The sequence below is a fragment of the Delphinus delphis genome, chromosome 15 (assembly GCF_949987515.2).
Source record: "Delphinus delphis chromosome 15, mDelDel1.2, whole genome shotgun sequence".
Taxonomy (NCBI): Eukaryota; Metazoa; Chordata; class Mammalia; order Artiodactyla; family Delphinidae; genus Delphinus; species Delphinus delphis.
This window is the reverse complement of record NC_082697.1, coordinates 71,703,469-71,720,583: the sequence shown is the minus strand read 5'-3', so window position 1 is coordinate 71,720,583 and position 17,115 is coordinate 71,703,469. Positions and strand designations below refer to the sequence as shown.

Below are 17,115 nucleotides of genomic sequence, written 5' to 3'. Positions count from 1 at the left end.
GCCCCACTCCGGGCCGAACACCGTTAGCTCAATGTTTCCAGAACACTGATGTCTTCCGAGTTTTATTAACAAAAGATACTCTAGTCCTGAGAAGAGACCGGCGTGGCTTGCACTGGGGCGAGGGGGTAGAACTTGCCGGGCCCAAGGGTGAGGCTGGGAGGTGGGAGTGCTGGTCCCAGGTCCCATTTGGCCAGGCAGAGCCTCCCTCCATTCACACTGAGGTGAGAGCCGGGAAGGGGAAGCTGGCCCCAGCTGGACTCCCAGCGGCTTAGCCAGAGCTTTGAAGCCAGAGGGGGGTAGGAGTGAAATCAAAGTGTGAAGTGGGGTGGGGGAGGCCCGAGGCAGCCATTTGGCGTGGGGGATGGGGCCAGTGGAAGTGAGGGGGCAACAGGCCTGGGGGAGGGGAACTGGAGGTTTGTGATGGAAGATGGGGAGGGAGGCAGAGGGGCTTAGCAAAGGCTCAGTACATTGGTTTGGAGCCCACATCCAGGTAAGCCCCAGGCCCAGGGTAGGGCAGAGGGAAGGGGCCCCCTTGGAGGAAGTGCGAGGCAAAGGACGCTGGGGGTGCCGCTGCTGGGTATCCTGAGCCTGGTGGCCCGGGCTGCAGCTCCAGGAAGGCAGCTGAGTAGGGGGCTGGGCGCCCAGAGTCTGGAGCCTCAGGGAAGCTGGGGTTCCTGAAGTGCAGAGAGGAATCAGAACAGGGGAGAGGGATCCCCAGCCTGGAAGAGCCCAGCCCTGTGCCCTTGCCCCACTCACCTGGTCGGAAGGTGACCAGGGGCCCCATGGAAAGCTGCAGGGTGCAGAAGGTAGGCCTCAGCACTGGGGCCACCACAGGGAGGAGCTGGGGCCGGGGCAGCTTCCCCGGGCGCTGGGGCCTGCTCTGGATCTGACTCACGAGCGTCCCCGCCCAGGGTGGAATCACAGGGACCACCCGGTGCATCTGGGGAGACAGAAGGGACAGTGGGCTAAGGAGGATCAGCATCTCAGGCCTGGCCCCATCACCACTGGGCCTACACTCACCTCCACTCCCATAGGTCGCTGTGGCTACTGGCTCTGGGCCCCGCAGTTTCCTCTTCACACGGGCGTCTCGCTCCCTGGGGAACAGTGATGATGATGATGATGATGATGATTGATGATGATGATGATGACGATGATGATAATGGTGATGGTGATGATGGTAATAAGAGCACTTACCAGGTGCCAGGCATTTCACCCAGGGACCCTATCAGGTAGGTGCCACTTTATACCCATTTTACAGAAGAAGAAATGGAAGGCCAGAGAATTAAATGACTAGGAAATAGCAGAGCTGGGATTTATTCTCCACTTAACAACTTCTAATGGTTTCCTATTGCATTTAGAATCCGTGGAGACTCCTTCCCAAGCAACAAGGCCAGGGCGTGGTCTGGTCCCAGCTCATGCCACCTTGTTCACTCTGCCCATCTCCACCAGCTGCCTTTCAGCCACACTCTGGAATCCCCGTCTGTCCCCTCGTCACCTGCTTTACTCCTCCTTCTTGTCTCAGTTCAAGCATAACTTCCTCAAAGGAGGCCTCCTGACCTCCCACAGCACCACACGCCCTCCCTGATAACCTTTGTCGAGAGTGATACTGTTACATTAGTTAGGGTGATCCTTGAATGAATATCTATCTCTTCTGCCTGACTCTAAGTGTCTTGAGGGCAAGGGCCAGCTCTGAAGGGGTTAGTTAGAAGCCAGTGTGCTAACGAATGAAACCTTTACAGCCCACCATAACCTGGCTACCCATCACCTCTCTCACTCCACACCCGCCATACCGCAGGCATGCTCCCACCTCAGGGCCCTGGCATGTTCCCAGATATCCACCTGGCTCCCTCCCATACTTCCTCTGAGTCTTTTCTCAAATGTCCGCTTAGTGAGGCATTTCCAGGCCTCTTATCTAATTAAATACCTCTCTCCATTCCTTCTGATCCTCGCTTGCTTTCTTTTCTCCTTAGAACTTACCCCTAACATATTATATATTTATTTCTCTTGTCTACTCCGCCCACTAGAGTATCACCAGTTCCATGAGGGCAGGGGCTTTGGTTTGTTCACTGTTGTATCCTCACTGCCTAGAACTGTGCCTGGCACATAAGCTGGTGCTAAATAAGTATTTGTCAAATCAGTGAGTGAATACATGCTTTTACTTACATTGTGTTCCTGGCATCCAGCACAGTGCCTGGCACACAGTGGACGATTAATAAACATTTGATGAATGAATGAGTGAATGAATGAATGAATGACGCCCACCTCTTACAGTTTCTGCCATTCTCCCGGAAGCCCTTGGCAAAGGGGTTGGCTGCGATCTTCAGTTGTGTGATCTGGGGGTGCACATCCAGAGTCAAAACTCCCACAGCCTGGGCAGGGCACGGCCACCCCCTCAAGCAGGGTCACTCACCCGTGGGTTCTGGTAGGCTGTCACGGAGATGAACATGGTCTCGGGGAAGCGGAAGGAGGCAACGCCCCCCCAGTGTTGGCTGCAAAGCTGGGCGGCCCGCACCAGGTGTATGCGGGGCTGATACTTATGCATGGAGTGCAAGATCAGCTGGGAGGGAAGAAACAGGCGTGACCCCCTACCCTGGTCCCACCCCCAACCCTTATCCGGGGGTCCCAGCCTGGGCCTCACGTGGCCATGGGGGTCCAGTGTGCTGTTGGTGAGCTTGACACGATGGAAAGACACAGGCTGCCGCATCCAGTGGGCACCGGTGGCAGGAGAGTCAGGATGAATGTAAACGCGGTCAGGCAGGCGGGGCTCTGCCTTGCCGCTGGGCTCCCAGCGCCGGCCCTGCCAGCGGTAGCGAGCCCCGTCCACTGGAACCACATCCAGAAGAAACAGGTAGCGGGCCTCGGGGTCCAGGCCAGTGACTGATACTCGGCAAGCAGGGAACATGCGCCTGCACAGGGGAAGGGACGGGAGAGGCCTGGAGCTACTCAGTGGCCGGCGGTGGGCACAGCACTCGCAAGAAGGCATAGCCACTGGCTCACGCAGTTGTCACAGAAAATCGAGGGATGCGGAATCAGAACTTAGAGGGCAGGATCTTAGAGCTATAAGCTTGTCTCATCCCATTTTACAGACGAGAAACAGGACCAACGGGGTCAGGTGATCTGACCAGAGTCACACAGCAGGTTAGGAGCAGAGTCCGGACTCCTGACCCCTGGCCCCTCAAACTCCATTTGCAGAAGCAGGAGTGACACACTTTTCTTCTGGAAATCTTGCCAGGAGCCTTCTGCTCCCCACCCTGGTCTCCTCACTTGATCTCCAGCACCAGAATCTACAGCTGCTGGACAAACTTGCTTCAGAGAAAATAAAAAGGGGACTCACCACGCTAGTGCCTGAGCTCCTGGCCTAGATAAAGACTGCACACTGACCATATCCCTGCCTCCAAGGTGACCCCTGATCCTGGCCAGACTTCCCTGATGCTGGTCAGTGGCTGGCCCTTGACCCCAGTCATAGTCTGAATGCTGACTCTAGGCACAGACTGACCCCTGATCTAGGCCACATACTAACTCATAACCCAGCCCGACCTTCTGCCCCCAGCCCAGACTGACCTAGGACCCTTGCCATAGGTTAGTCCCCAAACCAGCCACAGACTCCACAGACTGACCCTTGACACTTGCCACAGAATGACCCCTGGTCCAGCCACAGAAGAACCCCTGACCCAGGCCACAGTCACACTCTGAACTCAGGCAGAGCTCTAGCCTCCCTAGGAATCCCCACACGTAGCCCCATCACCGGGGACTCTGCCTTTCCCAAGAGACCCCCACCAGGAACACACTGGGTCTTCGGACCCTGGCCCAGACCCCTCACCTCCCAGCTTTGGTGATGATCATCTCTGTTCCCACGGAGTTGAACTCTTTCCACAACTCCCGGTTGTCCAGGCTCAGGCTGACTCCGGGGAGTGGACGAAGGCTCTCTGGGGCTGGAGGGGGCGCCTCAGTGCCCAGGGTTGGGGGCAGCGGGGGTAGAGGTGGGGGAGCGGCCAGAGTTCGGGGAGCAGCCTCAATCCCGGAGAGGAAGCAATCCAGTTTGGGAGCGTCCAGATCTGGAGATGGGAGGAGAATGAGCCAGCCGAGGGCCACAGCCTCCACCCCAGTTCCTACCCAGGAGCTGCTCCCACTGCTCACCGGGGTAGCGGTAGCCCTCTGCCAGGGCAGGCGGGAAGCTGGAATCTGCTCCGGGCTGGGGGGCCCCTAGGCGGTAGCCGGTCCCCAGGGAGGGGTACAACTCTCGTGGATGGTACATGGAGTAGTCCTGTCTGGCCTCAGGTCACGCTGCCTAGAGTGCCCCAGTGCTGAGAGATGCCCCCTTTATAGCTCACAGCTCAGCCCCTTCCAGACCCAGGATCACAGCCCCTCCCCTCTTTGGGGCCCTGGAGTTAGGCTGGGGTGGAGACCCCTGGGGCCTGGAAGGGGTCCGAGAGCGGGCCGGATACCTGGGTACCCTCCCCTCCCCCCCAGGCTTCATTAGCCCCGACCCCCTGCCCCCTCATTACATAATTAACTCCTCGGCCTGATTGATCCCCGGGGCTCGACAGGGACGCAGTTTGGCGCTTCCGGCCAGCTGGTCCCCGTTCCCACGGGGGGAGCCCCGGCTAGGGATAAGCTACTGAGGGGCGGGGCCTGGACCCTGGGATGGAGCCTGGAGTCCTGGGGCAGCCCCTGGCGCCCCAGACTTTTCTGGCAGGTGACCCCCCCCCCCTTCACTTGGAGGATGAGACTTGGAGGGACGAAGCATGACTGGAGGGAAGGAGCAGGGCTGGAGGGACGCGACCAGAGCTTGTTGTTAATGCGGGGCACCGGGGACCTCGAGGAGTCCGCAGACGAGGCCTGAACTCTGGAGTCCTTCCCAGTTCCCATTCTGAAAAACCTCCAGCCTCGGCCAAGTCTCAAAAGTTTAGAGACGCCGACAGCTCGACGATCTCTGACCGCTGACGCCCGGGTTTCCCAGAAGGTCCCGCGTTGGGGAACCCTCGGAACTACACTTCCCAGCAGGCCCAGGGCCGAGGTTTGGCGCGAAGGAAACAGGCAGGTGCCGCTGGGGCCGCTGGAAGTTGTAGTTGGGACGAGGCGGGGCGGTGAAACCCGCGGAGCAGTTGCCTCTCAGGAGAGCTGCCCCTAGGCGGCGTCAAAACGTTTAGGCTGAGAAGATGCAGATCAGCTGAGGTCAAGGCCTAGCGAGCTAGAGTGGGCGCGGGAATCTCCACCTGCAGTGAGATCCGCCCCCGGTGCTAGAGAAGGTAGCTGAGCCCCAGGAGCGAAGGCTCCCAGCTTTGACCGCCGTGCCTACCACCCCATGTTTCTGGGACTCAAAAGGGAACAGGTCTATAGAGGCAGGCATCTGCATTTAAGTCCCCCCCTTCCCGGATTCCACGTGAGCCTGGGGCTGTCTCCACTCCATGGTTTTATTATGTACAAACGCTACAGAACAAGGGGAGCAGACACGTGTGGGGTAAGAGGTGCCCGGTGGGAGGAGAATTTCACAGGGCTGATGGTGCACTGGGGCCAAGAGAGAAGCACACAGGCCATATCTATAGGGCAGGCGGGGCAGGAAGGGGTTAAAAATGAGATCCAAGCCAGCCAGATCGCAGGGAGGTGCGGGGGTGTCGTCCACCTTGTCCACCTTCTGATCTCCCCCCAAGGTCACAGTGCATGCAATAAAATATATGTACAGGAGCTGGATCCTTCCTCTGCAGAGGCCCTGATGGTCCAGAGCTCCGTTCGGGTGAAAGGAAGCCAGTGGCGCCCCCTGGCGGCCAGACAGGGCTGGAGCCACATGCATCAGGAGCAGGGGTCAGTCCCAGCCATTGTCTTTGATCATGTGGTTGAGTTCAATGATGTACTTCCCCTCTTTGTACTTCTGGCTGCTCTCGAAGGCCTGTTCCTGAAAGGAGGGGAGAGGCTGTCATCCCTGGAGCTAGGGCCTTACCAAAAGGAATAGGGGTTGGGGAGTGGATATGATTGGCCTCATTTTACATATGAAGAAACTGTCAACCAGAGAAACCAAGCCACCTGCCCACAGACACAAAGCTGGTAAATGGCAGGGCCAGGTTTCTCACTAACAGGGGACAGACAGAACTCTCTGAATCCTAGGTACTTTTTAAGTACTAATGTTGGCTCCAACAGAGAGGATATGGAAGGTTCTAAAAGATCCAGGGATGGACTTCCCTGGTGGCACAGTGGTTAAGAATCCGCCCGCCAATGCAGGGGACATGGGTTCGAGCTCTGGTCCAGGAAGATCCCACATGCCACGGAGCAAGTAAGCCCGTGTGCCACAACTACTGAGCCTGCGCTCTAGAGCCCGCGAGCCTAGAGCCCTTGCTCCGCAACAAGTGAAGCCACTGCAACGAGAAGCCCACGCACTGCAACAAAGATTAGCCCGCCCTCGCCGCAACTAGAGAAAAGCCCATGCACAGCAACGAAGACCCAATGCAGCCAAAAGTTAATTAATCAATTTTAAAAATAATAATAGATAAATAAAAGATCTAGGGATTACAAACTGGTAGCCTGAGGGCCAATTTTGGCCTATACATGTGTTTTGTTTGGCCAACAGAGAGTTTAATAAAAATAACTTTCAAACAGTAAAATACGGGGTAGGCCATGCTCATTCCAGTTTGCCAGACTGACCCCCTCTCCAGATCTATGTTGCCCCTTTTGCAGATCCACAGCATCTGCTTGGCCCTGCAAGCACTTGAGTTTTTGATCTCTGGATCAGGCTACTTCTTTATTTCACTGAGGTCCAGAGAGGCCAAACCACCTGTCCAGGGACACAAAGCAAATCTGTGGCAGGGCCAGGGTTGAACTCAGGTCACGGTTCTGTCTCTGCCTGGGGCATCCACCTCACAGAGGCACCACAGCTCCAAGAGATGCCTGAGGATTCCTGTCACTTGCAGTTTCCCAAGAGCATCTTCTTTTGCTGCATCTAATCTGATCCCCGTAACAATTTTGGGTGCCAGGTGGTGGCTTTATCCTCCACTGCCAGATAAGGAAATGATGCTCAGGGTGGTGAAATCAGACCCTGAACAACAGCAGTGGCAATGAGGGCAGTGGAAAAGGAGGCTCATGGACCCAAGCTCCATGTTGCTGTGGGGTCTTGGGCAACTTCTCTGATCCTCTGAATGGCAACAGAAGCTGGGGGTCAACGGTTTGGAGTTTAAAAAAAAAAGACAAAACGAGGATTCTGGTCCCTATTCTGTTACTTACCAGCTGTGTGACCTTGGGGAAGTTACCTAACATCTCTGGGCCTTCCTTTCTTCTTCTGTAAAGTGGAGATAATAAGAGACTACCTACAGGATTGCTGTAATGAGTGAAGGAGATAAGACATGCCAAGTACATAACAGTGCCTGGCACATAAGCATTCAATAAATGGTAATTCTCATTATATATCCTCATCTCTAAAATGGGAATGTTTGTGCCTGTGAGGAGAAGGATGAGTTAAGAGAAAAATTCTAAAAGCCCTTGCAGGATGTGAGAGAAGAGAACATGGTCTGGGGATGAAAAGACAGTTTGACTTGGGTGAACTGGGCCTATACACCCTGAAACACTACCAGATGACTGCTGTGAGGAGGAAGTGATATGAGGTCAGGTCAAAGGCTACCCTGGGGTCTGAGGTCACTGACTCACATATTTCCAGCCCAAAGTGGTCTTGCAGTTTTCGCAGTGGATGTCAGCAACAGCATGGAGGCCTGTCAGCAGCACCCGCTCCTCGGCTGGCCCGCAGCCCACGTTCACCCTGTGGGGACATGGGGGCAGTCCCAGGGAGGGTCCCCACCATCACAAAGCCCGCCTCTAGCTTGTATCCTACTGTGTCTGTCCTTAGCATCCAAAAGAAAGGCGATCAAAGCTTCCTGCCCAAACCAGGGGACTCTGAGAGTCTCAGTATGATGCCAGGGGTCACAAGTCACAACAGAGGTCAGGGAAAGAAAGGGAGATTGAATACTCACACAGAGTTGAAGAGGTAGGCACGCCCCTGACTACCCTGGAAGGACTAAAGGGTGGGAGGGACAAAGGAGAGGATGTCAGGGATCTTGATGGGGAGCTGCCAGGCAGCCCCTCTAGCCTCCCAGTCCAGCCCCAGCTGTGACCTGGTTACCTTGGAGATGAGGTCGTCGTGGTTGGCCAGGTGAGCACGGCAGTGGGCACAGCTATACCTCCGGTGACAATCATCCAAGTAGGCCTGAAACGTCTTGGGCTTTGAAATCCGCACCATGGCGGGGGCCGGGGGCAGTGGCCCCACGCGGGGAGCGGCCCACGGGGAGCAGAGGGAGCCCAGTGCCTGCAGCGGAGGGAGTGGGCTGTCAGGACCCGGGCCACACACATGCAGGCATGCCCTGGACCACGGGGACTCTCTCTGTCACACTTGGCTGCTTTCTCCTCTCCCCAGAGCCAGCAGCCTCTCCAGGGGCCAGAGCGATCTGAGTTTTGACTCACTGAGGAGTGCTCAAGTTGCATCAATGGGGAAACTGAGGCTAGGAGGAGCCCAAGATGAGTCACCCACCTACTTTCAGCCTCACCCCCGCTGACCTGGCAACTGAAGCTGGAGGAAGGGGCTCTAGAGTGGATGAGCTGTCAGTTCTTCGTTTAGGGGGAACATGGAGGGGGTTAGGAATTGTATGGTCCTTAAGACCTCAGCTGAACTGCCGGAGGTGGGGACGACTTCACTTGAGGCACAGGGAGTTCACCTGGGGAGAGGATGCCTCACCCTCCTGGAGAAGGCAGGAGGCCTCAGTGAAGGTGGAGGGTCACCTGGGAGGGGACGGGCTCTTACCTGGGGGCGCTGAGGCCTTGTTTATGCCGAGGGGATCTTACCTGCATCGCGGAGCCTTACCTGAGACCCTCGGGCTCACCTGGGGCGCGGGGACGAGGGGCGGGCGCCGGGGGAGGGGGGGAAGGGGGCAGTGCTCGCCGCGGGGGCGCGGGGCGACGCGCAACCCTGACTTTGCGGGCCTCACCTCGCCTGGGCGCGCGGGGGTCCAGTCCGCCGGGGTGGCCTGGCCTGCGAGTGGGGGGCGCTCCTGGTGGGCGCCGTCCCCCCCACCCCGGCCCGGGTTCGCAGCCTCCGCGACTTGTTTACACCGAGACCAGCTGCTGCCGCCGCTGCGGCGGGAGGGGGAGGGGGACAGCCTCTGGTCCCGGCGGCCGCTGTGGCCAATCGGCGTGCGGCATGCAAATGAGGGGGCGCGTCACACAGCGGCCAGCGCAGGCCTGGGCTGCCCTTCCCCCCCTGCTCCTGGCTCAGGCCGGCCCGGAAATGCGGCTGCGGCCCGAAACCCAGGCGGCCGGCCCCACGGCCGGGGCCTCGTAGCCCCCTTTTCCTCCCGCGGTCCTCGAAGGAACGAGAATCTGAGGTACCTGACCTGACGTAGGGTTAGGAAGGAGATGGTGTCTGGACGCACGACCCCGGTAAATAATAGTCATAATTATCTGCGTTTACCCACCGCCCGTGCCCCACTCTCTTAATCCCCACAGCAATCCTAGGAGGCAGCTTCTGCTATTGTTCCCATTTTACCGGGAAACTGAGGTCCACAGAGGTCTAGCAGCTCTCCAAAGCTTATCCAGCTGATAAGAGGTAAAGCTGAGATTCTCACTTTGGCCCGATTCCATGGTTCTTGCCACAGCATCAGGTCCAGGTTCTTGGATGGGAAGAGCTAAAGGTATCCATTCGTGTTAGAACCCTGGGAGCCAGAGCCTCAGAACAAGCCGATTCCTACTGTTGTGCATCACCTCCTCCTGGCAGTCTCCTGATGTCCTGCCCATCCAGGCTGGGTTAGGTGTCTTTCCCTCTCACCTCTGAACTGGGTTGAAAATGACAATGTCCATTTAAACACGTGCCTGCCATGCTAGGCTTGTCTTGTTCCTTGCACTGGCCCCAGTACCCAGCCTGGCCTATAGTTAATAACTTCTTTGTGAAATATGTGATTCATTAAATGAATAAGGTAGGAGGGCTAACGAGGGTTGAGGAATTCGAGAAGCTTCTGGAGTGGGACACCTGGTAATGGAAGGTTGGAATGGCTGAGGTAGCAGATGGGCCAGCCATGCCCATCCTCTGAAGCCAGGTGATGTGGCTTACAGGGGAAGGCAAGTCTCTTGCTGTGTGCTTGGGGCTCTTAATGTCCTCAGGAGAATGGAACCATTGTCTGTGGCTCTGAAGGGGCAGGGGGCCTTGCAAGGGACATTCCTGAGGAGAGTGGAGGCCAGGTTGGCACAGGGTGTGGCATTACTCTGGGTCTGGAATGTGGTAGAACCAGTGGGTCAGGGTGGTTAGGGCCTCAGACTCTAGCCCTCAGCTGGCCTCTTCTGCCACAAGCTGCCATCTTTGTAGTCAGGATATAACCCCTCACACCTTCCCCGACTCCCCAAGCACAAAGACGTGACTGAAAAGAATACATTTATTGGGGAAGAGAAATAGAGGAGAGGGTGAGCACCTCTGGGTTAGGAGGCCGGGGCAGGTGGTCCATGGTTGTCCAGGTAGCGCCTCAGGGCTGTCGGGTAATCAGTTATGACGCCGGTGGCCCCCAGGCGGAAGGCCACTTCAAAATCTGACTCTTCATTAAGGCACCAAAATACCACCTAGTGGGGAGGGAGGGGCTTGTAGTTTCCCAACAACTTTACCTAGGGGTTCCCCTTGTATCCAGATGCTGGGAGCTCTCCTCCTCTGTGGAGAGCTCCCAGCAGTGCTGTGCTGGAGCTGACGGTCACATTTTCACGAATTTTGAAAACTGGTTATTAAATACAGCCATTATTAAGTATTACATTACATAAACATACAATTCAATAAATTATATTAAAAACAAAGGTAATAAATACTCAAAACTCATCACTTCCTAATTATTTTACCACATTTTACTGTTAGCCATGTTCTGGAGGTTATCTACATCTATCGAATGTATAAGACGGAAATAGTATATAAGGGTGTGCTACCACACCACACATCTCTTCCCAACTCTGTTCTGTGAATTCATGTTGGTAGCCTGAAATTGGCCAAGGTGGGGGTATATACAGCAGGGAAATTACCTAATGTTCAAATCAAGGGGTTTCTTTCCCCCTGGGACAGCTGGTAGTGGAATGTTTGCCAGCCTGCCTCCCAGCCTGCCTCCCAGCCTGCCTCCCAGCCTGCCCATATCCTGCTGCTCTACATCTTCCCTGCCTTCTGAGTCCTCTCCTGTGGGCACTGAAGTAGGCTGAGCTGGTATTTGTACCCTGGGCTAAGTCACTGGATGGACATCTCAGTTTCTTAATTTCACAAATGAGAGTGATGGTCTATCCTCCCAGTGTTACGAGGAAGACCGTGGAGCAGGAGGCCTGACCTGAAAGAGCTATGTCATCCCCATGCCTTGCTCACCCCAACATCCAATCAGTGGCCGAGTCCGGCCTGTCTGTGACTTAACCCTTCCATCCATCCCTGCTGCTGCCACCTAAGCCTCAGTCCTGTCAGTGGCAGCATCAGGCGCCTAGTGAGACTCTGCTTCCACACTGGCCCCCACAGTCCCTTCTCCACGTGGTGGCCAGAGTGACCCTCACTCGACAAGGCTTAATTGAATCAGGTCTCTCGCCTGCTTAAGGCCCTCAAAAGCTTCCCTCTCCTTTGGGCTGAAGTCCAGGTTCCTTACTGAGGTTCACAGGCTGCCTGCCGCAGCCTCTCCTGCCTTCTCCAGCTCCCCTGGTGCCACTTCCTCCAGACTGCAGCCTGGTGGGACCCCTCTCAGTTTCTCTGCTGGCCTCTTGCTTCTCATGACCTTCCCACATGCTGAGCCTCCTGCTGAGATGCTCTCCCTTTCCCCTCCCTGCCAGCCGGCTCCTCACTGCTTCTAGAAGGCCTTCTCTGACCCCACAGACCACAGCACTCTTCTTCCTCTCTGTCCACTGGCTGCCCCTGCGATGCCTGCTTTTCCTCATCCTCTGCCCCTGATGGTAAGCTCCCTGCTCCTTCCCCGGGACCACAGTGCCTGGAACTGTGTTCTCAACACAGTCAGTTCCCAACAAAGGTTTGCTAATTAAATGACCTGGTCAGAGCTGATGCTCGGTAGGTTGGAGGAGGGTGGGGGTGGCCTGGGCTGGTCTTCCCCTTTTCTGGTCTCTTCCCAGCCCCTCTCATCAGGGATCAGGACAGCTCAATATATCATCATTATCGTAACGGCTAGCCTTTATCAAGCCCTTACTAAGTATCGGCTACATATCCAGAAGAATTAAATATATCATTATCCCCATTTTACAGATGAAGAAACTGAGACTCAGAAGGTGATCTGTCCAAGTGACCCAGCCAGTTAATAAAAGAGCTGTGACTGGAATGTCGTGCTGGGCCCACACTGTGAACAACCCACTTGCTCACCTGCACCCCTCGCTGCTCCAGGTGTTGGATCAGACTTTTCCTCATGATGAGCCTGGTGGGGGGCGGGGTAGCAAAGGCTGTGATGAGAGGGGACTAAGGAGAAGGGCGGGTCTCTGTGGGATCCCTCCACCTAGCCTTCTCGCCCATCTCACCATTTGGAAACCACAGCCGCCAGCTGATTCAGCCCAGAGCAGGAAAATGGGAAGTAGGTCCTGTGGAGAGGTGGTGTCGTGGTCAGCCCCTTGGGTCTCTCTCTGTCACAGGTGGGGTGGGGGTGGTAGTGACCGCCCCCCAACCCGTATAACCCTACTCCCTCCAGAAGAACCTTTGCGGCTGCCCAGAGGAACAAGTCACCCATTGCTCAGTGACTTCCTACTCCGGTATCCTTGACTCCATGCTTTGAGGGTGTGCCCCTCCCCTCACCGTTTTACAGAAGAAACTGAGTCTTGGAGAACTAAAGTGACTTGCCCGAGGTCACACAGCAAATCCATGGAGGGGCCAGGGCCAGGACGCAGCTTGATTCCCAAACTGTATACGCAGCTGGAGGTCCTCCTGGTTAGGCCTGACCAACTTCCTGAGACCAGACAGCATTTTATTCGGTCGGCTACTTGTCCCTAATTGTTCCACTCCAGAGTGACTTTATTTATGTTTTTTTAATGATGAATTTTTTGTTGTTGGTGTTATTGTCGTTTTTTGTTTTGTTTGGCTGCGCTGTGAGGCATGCGGCATCTTAGTTCCCTGACCAGGGACTGAACCTGTGCCCCCTGCAGTGGAAGAGTGGAGTCCTAACCACTGGACCTCCAGGGAAGTCCCGGGGTGACCTTAGAGGCTTTCACAGTGTCCCAGGGCAGGCTCTGCTGTGTGACCTTGGGCAAATTACAGAACCTCTCTGAGCCTCAGATTCTCCATGGGGGTCATGATTCCTGTTATCTCCTGAGGGTGCTGCAAGGTAAGGCTCAAATAAATTAAAGGATGTGAAAACACCTTGCAAACCCCGTAAAAAAAGTTAGGTACACCAAGTTTGTAGTATAATGATCTCTTTGTGGCAAGGGATGATGGGGGTTGGCTGGGAGCTTCCCTCAGGACGACAGAGGGGAGCAGAAAGCACTGGGACCGCCACAGAGGAGGTCTCAGAAGGCAAAGGGAGGGTCCCGGCCTGAGAGCTGGTGAAGTATCCAAATTCCTGATACTTTGCCCAGCTGTTACTTTGTTAATCCTTGTCCCCAAGCAGGAAAATGCTTGCCTTTCTGTTTGAGAATGAGAGTGATGCTGTAATTAATAAATATTTGTCTTCCCACCCAGACTGTAAGCTCGTGAAGGGCCTCTCCCCACCCACATTGGTCTTATTTACTAGTGTAAGTGCACCTGAAACAGAGTAGGCATTCAATAACTCTTTGTTGGATGACTAGATGAACAAATGAACCCTTGTCCTAAAACTCCACCCACATCAACGCACATTTGCATAGGATTTCAGGGGGTTCGTGTCCCCCTTAGTATTCATGAATGCTTGGTGAGACCACTGTCTTCAAAGGACCCCGGATGGGAGATTATCCTTGAGGGTAGCCAGGGAGCTGGGGACACTGGATCTCCTGCTCCACACGGGACCCTGCACAAGGGGGTTTGAAGTGGGGGGTGGTTTTTTTTTTATTTTTTAAGCTTTTAATTTTATATTGCAACATAATTAATTAACAATGTTGTTTTAGTTTCCGGTGTAGGGTGGAGGGGGCTGTTTTTGAGGACAGAAGTCTGGGGGAGAATGAGGAAGGGAGACGGAGACCCTGTAGGTACCTGTTGATGATGGTGGGCAGGAAAGAGATGAGGAACCTCTCAGGGATCGAGATGAAGGGCAGCAGCCCCAGGTAATAGAGCAGCAGCACCCAGAATCCTCGGCTTATTGTGAAGGCGGTGGGCATCTCAGGGTTCTGGAAGCCAAGGGGAAGTGAGAAAGGGGATCAGTCTGCTCCTGTGGGAGCGGAGAGGAGGCTTGGGCTGCACAGTTTTCAACATTCAGGAAACCCTACTACCTGCAGGATCAAAGCCACATCTTGGCCCAGCGTTCCAAGCCCAGAGCCCGCTTCTGTCCCTCTGGCATGCCTTTGCTCACACACCTTCCCCACCTCCCCCGCTCTCCAAATCCCACCCCTGGAAACCCTGCTCAGGGCTCCTGCAGAACCCCCAGACCCCTCTGGCCTAAGCCCGTTTGGGAGGGGCAGTGGGCACAGGGAGGGGTAAGGGACTCACAGCGGCCTTGCACTTCTTCATGACTGAGCTCTTCTCCGAGGCCCAGATGGTGATTTCATCGCGTTCATAGTGCCTCACCAGGCCCGCTATCTGGGAGGGGGAGGAGGTGATGGGGAGTCAGGCCTCCATCCAGCCCTGGGCCCTCGCCCACCCCTGCCCACAGCACCACCTTGCGAATGAGCTCTTCATTTTGCTCTTTGACCTCCACGCTTATGGGCATCCGCGGAAAGCTCCGGAACACGTCCTCCAGACGCACCATGTGCCTGTCTGACCCGTGTGCAAAGTGGCCTGAGGGGTTGTGGGAAGAAGGATCAGAGAAGGATTGCTGGGGTGGGGGGCTGCAAGCCCGGGGGGAGGGCGTGGGTCCCAAAGGGGAAAAGAGGGCAGGAGGTTGAGGCTGTGACCCCACTCCAGCTGGCTCAGCCCGGCGCTGACAGCCCACACGCTCACCCGGCGAGAAGTAAACCTCCAGCTCTTCCTTGTAGAGGGGCAGCTCCTATAGGGAGAGCAGGGAGCATGTCACCAGGAGTCACGCGTGGAGGCACGGTGGTTCTCTGGGCACGGTTGGGGTGCTGGGGCAAGGCCCACCTCAAAGTCCAGGCTGCCCACATCCCTATTCACGCCTGACTGGCGGGACAGGCTCTTGTCGTGTGACACCACCACCACGCCATCCCGAGTCAGCTGGCAGTCGAGCTCCAGGAGGTCGGCTCTCTGGGCCACGGCGCTATGGGAGCGAAGGTCAGTGAGTGGCCGAGGGATGGGGGATGCGCCAGACAGCAGGGCGGTGGGGATGTTTAGGGGAACGTGAGGCAGTTCTGGCCGGATGTGCAGGCTGTGCCCTGCACGACTCCAGGGGGCTCCAGTCACCCAGAGCAGGAAGTGAACGGCGCCCCTTAGCGTCACGCCTCGCGTAGCTGGCACAACCTTACCCGGAAGCTTGGCCAGGCAGGTGGACTCACTTTTCCATGGCCTCCATGGTGTTCTCCAGGCGCTCTCCAGATCCTGTGTGGGGCATCCAGGGTGGGTTCCTGCGGCCCGGCCCCGCCCCCTGCCTCATCAGCCCCAGGCAGGCCGGGTTGAGCAGCCTCTTCTTCCCTGTTCCACATCCTGCCCTGCCACCCGGCTCTCCGCCCACCTCGAACTCTGCCCTCCTTTAACATCCTGCCCTTTGGACCTACCCCTCTCTGCTGTCCACCCTGGCACCTGCCTTGCTATCCTCACTCCATCCTCAGAAGCTCCCACCCCGTCTACCCCAGCCCAGCTCACCTCCCCGGTGGGCCCCCAGGCGGGGACAGAAGGCTGAAACCCACGGCGTATGCAGCAGGCGAGGTCGGCGCAGGAAGAAGATGGAGAGCATGACATAGCTGCTCAGGGCGGGCAGGGTGTAGTACAGCAGAGAGCTCATGGTCGCGCCGCTGCTTCAGGCCCTGGCTGCCGCAAGCTGAGCCATTCCCGATGGGCTGTGTTGCCTCGCTGAATGCCTGGCTGATGTAGGCTGGCTCCGCCACCGGCTGCCACCACACCCCTTGGGACCTGCTGAGCCTGCTTCTGGCCTGAGGCCAGACTGCAGGGCTCAGCTGGGGTTGGGGTAGAGGCAGGAGTAGAGGCCAGGCAGCTCTGGCCCGCGTACCCCCAGGCCCTTCACACACCCCAGAATGCCTCTCTCTGTGGCCACACTGGGGAATCAAGTCCCCTCCGCCCCCCACCAGCTCTGCTACAACACTCCCCCTTCCCACTGGTATGTGCGCCCAGGGTATGTAACATGCCACCCCTTGCCATTTCCAGAGAAGCCGGGGGTGTATAGTGTGTCCCTGAGTCACTCCAGAATCACCCCCAGCCAGATAAGACAGGAAGCCATTAGGGTGGGGACAGAATAGTGACTAAGGGGGAGACTGACCCCACTCCGTCTAGGAGTCTGGAACTCCTTACACCCCCAGCCTCAACCCTGGCCAGCGGGGGAGCCAAAGGCCGCCGCTCCAGGTAAAGCCACAGGTGGGAAGCAGCGGGGCTGGAGACTCAGTCCTCAAAGCAGCAAGGATTATGGTCAGGGCATCGGCGAACACAGACAGAGCCAGGGCCATCCATAGACACACCTCTATATTTATATATTAGACACAGGCACGGGGTGGGCAGGGGCACTGGGCTCTCCACGTGCCCCCGCCTCCACTTCTGTTCACCCACACACAGAAGCAGCGGGGACGTTAGATGTGGCAGCTTTGTGGGGGAGGGTTTAGGTCTGCTCCTCAGGGACACTAGTCCTTGAGCCTTAGGAATGTTCCTTCGGGGAAAATGGGGTGGGGTTTTAATGGGCTGAGTGGGGCAGGGCTGGCCCTGAGTCCCCACTCAAGTGTCCTCCATGTCCCTCCCCCACTGCCCCTCAGTAGGTCCCGGGGCAGCCAGAGCCCTTGAATTCCAGAACTACCAGAGACTGGGAGAGCCGGGCAGACGGTGGCAGAACAGCAGAGGGGAATTTGCTTTGGGGCCACCTGAGCCCCTCGGGTCCTCAGGTGAGGGTGGAGGGCGCGTTGGCCTGCCTG

At 56.7% G+C, this 17,115-nt stretch overlaps 3 protein-coding genes across 5 annotated transcripts; all 3 read right to left on the bottom strand.

The window, feature by feature from the left end:
* Positions 1–60: 60 nt before the first annotated feature.
* On the bottom strand, positions 61–4,255 carry TBX6 (T-box transcription factor 6). The gene is made up of 7 exons (XM_060032030.1): positions 4,138–4,255; positions 3,821–4,055; positions 2,411–2,906; positions 2,263–2,333; positions 1,021–1,094; positions 757–940; positions 61–674 (listed from the first exon to the last, which is right to left on the bottom strand). Exons 1-7 carry the CDS (start codon positions 4,253–4,255, stop codon positions 461–463), a joined length of 1,392 nt encoding a protein of 463 aa, XP_059888013.1. The 3' UTR covers positions 61–460.
* Positions 4,256–5,396: 1,141 nt separating this feature from the next.
* On the bottom strand, positions 5,397–9,131 carry YPEL3 (yippee like 3). Of its 3 annotated transcripts, XM_060032028.1 has the most exons (6): positions 8,961–9,131; positions 8,102–8,284; positions 7,953–7,996; positions 7,633–7,741; positions 7,213–7,267; positions 5,397–5,893 (listed from the first exon to the last, which is right to left on the bottom strand). In XM_060032028.1, exons 2-5 carry the CDS (start codon positions 8,216–8,218, stop codon positions 7,235–7,237), a joined length of 303 nt encoding a protein of 100 aa, XP_059888011.1. In that variant the 5' UTR covers positions 8,219–8,284; positions 8,961–9,131; the 3' UTR covers positions 5,397–5,893; positions 7,213–7,234. The 3 variants fall into 3 exon arrangements, with proteins under 3 accessions (XP_059888011.1, XP_059888010.1, XP_059888009.1); XM_060032027.1 differs by lacking the exon at positions 7,213–7,267 and having other exon boundaries at positions 5,397–5,887; XM_060032026.1 differs by lacking the exon at positions 7,213–7,267 and having other exon boundaries at positions 8,961–9,128.
* A 1,071-nt stretch (positions 9,132–10,202) lies between these two features.
* Positions 10,203–16,318, bottom strand: GDPD3 (glycerophosphodiester phosphodiesterase domain containing 3). The gene is made up of 10 exons (XM_060032024.1): positions 15,845–16,318; positions 15,538–15,580; positions 15,167–15,302; positions 15,029–15,074; positions 14,748–14,866; positions 14,579–14,668; positions 14,126–14,259; positions 12,490–12,549; positions 12,338–12,389; positions 10,203–10,578 (listed from the first exon to the last, which is right to left on the bottom strand). The coding sequence occupies exons 1-10, from the start codon at positions 15,981–15,983 to the stop codon at positions 10,441–10,443; spliced, it is 957 nt and encodes a 318-aa protein (XP_059888007.1). The 5' UTR covers positions 15,984–16,318; the 3' UTR covers positions 10,203–10,440.
* Between the last annotated feature and the right edge of the window lie 797 nt (positions 16,319–17,115).

Excerpts from the sequence above, each read along its gene's own strand:
- TBX6 (XM_060032030.1), bottom strand. The coding sequence starts at position 4,255 with ATGTACCATCCACGAGAGTTGTACCCCTCCCTGGGGACCGGCTACCGC. Across the intron at positions 2,334-2,410 it reads CAGCCTACCAGAACCCACGG|ATCACACAACTGAAGATCGC; the intron begins GTGAGTGACCCT and ends GTGCACCCCCAG. Across the intron at positions 941-1,020 it reads AGCGACCTATGGGAGTGGAG|ATGCACCGGGTGGTCCCTGT; the intron begins GTGAGTGTAGGC and ends CTGTCTCCCCAG.
- YPEL3 (XM_060032026.1), bottom strand. The coding sequence starts at position 8,218 with ATGGTGCGGATTTCAAAGCCCAAGACGTTTCAGGCCTACTTGGATGAT. Across the intron at positions 7,742-7,952 it reads GCCTACCTCTTCAACTCTGT|GGTGAACGTGGGCTGCGGGC; the intron begins GTGAGTATTCAA and ends ATGTCCCCACAG. Across the intron at positions 5,894-7,632 it reads CCACTTTGGGCTGGAAATAT|GAACAGGCCTTCGAGAGCAG; the intron begins GTGAGTCAGTGA and ends CCCTCCTTTCAG.
- GDPD3 (XM_060032024.1), bottom strand. The coding sequence starts at position 15,983 with ATGAGCTCTCTGCTGTACTACACCCTGCCCGCCCTGAGCAGCTATGTC. Across the intron at positions 14,669-14,747 it reads ATGAAGAGCTCATTCGCAAG|ATAGCGGGCCTGGTGAGGCA; the intron begins GTGGTGCTGTGG and ends TCCCCCTCCCAG. Across the intron at positions 12,390-12,489 it reads GCGGCTGTGGTTTCCAAATG|GCTCATCATGAGGAAAAGTC; the intron begins GTGAGATGGGCG and ends GCCCCCCACCAG.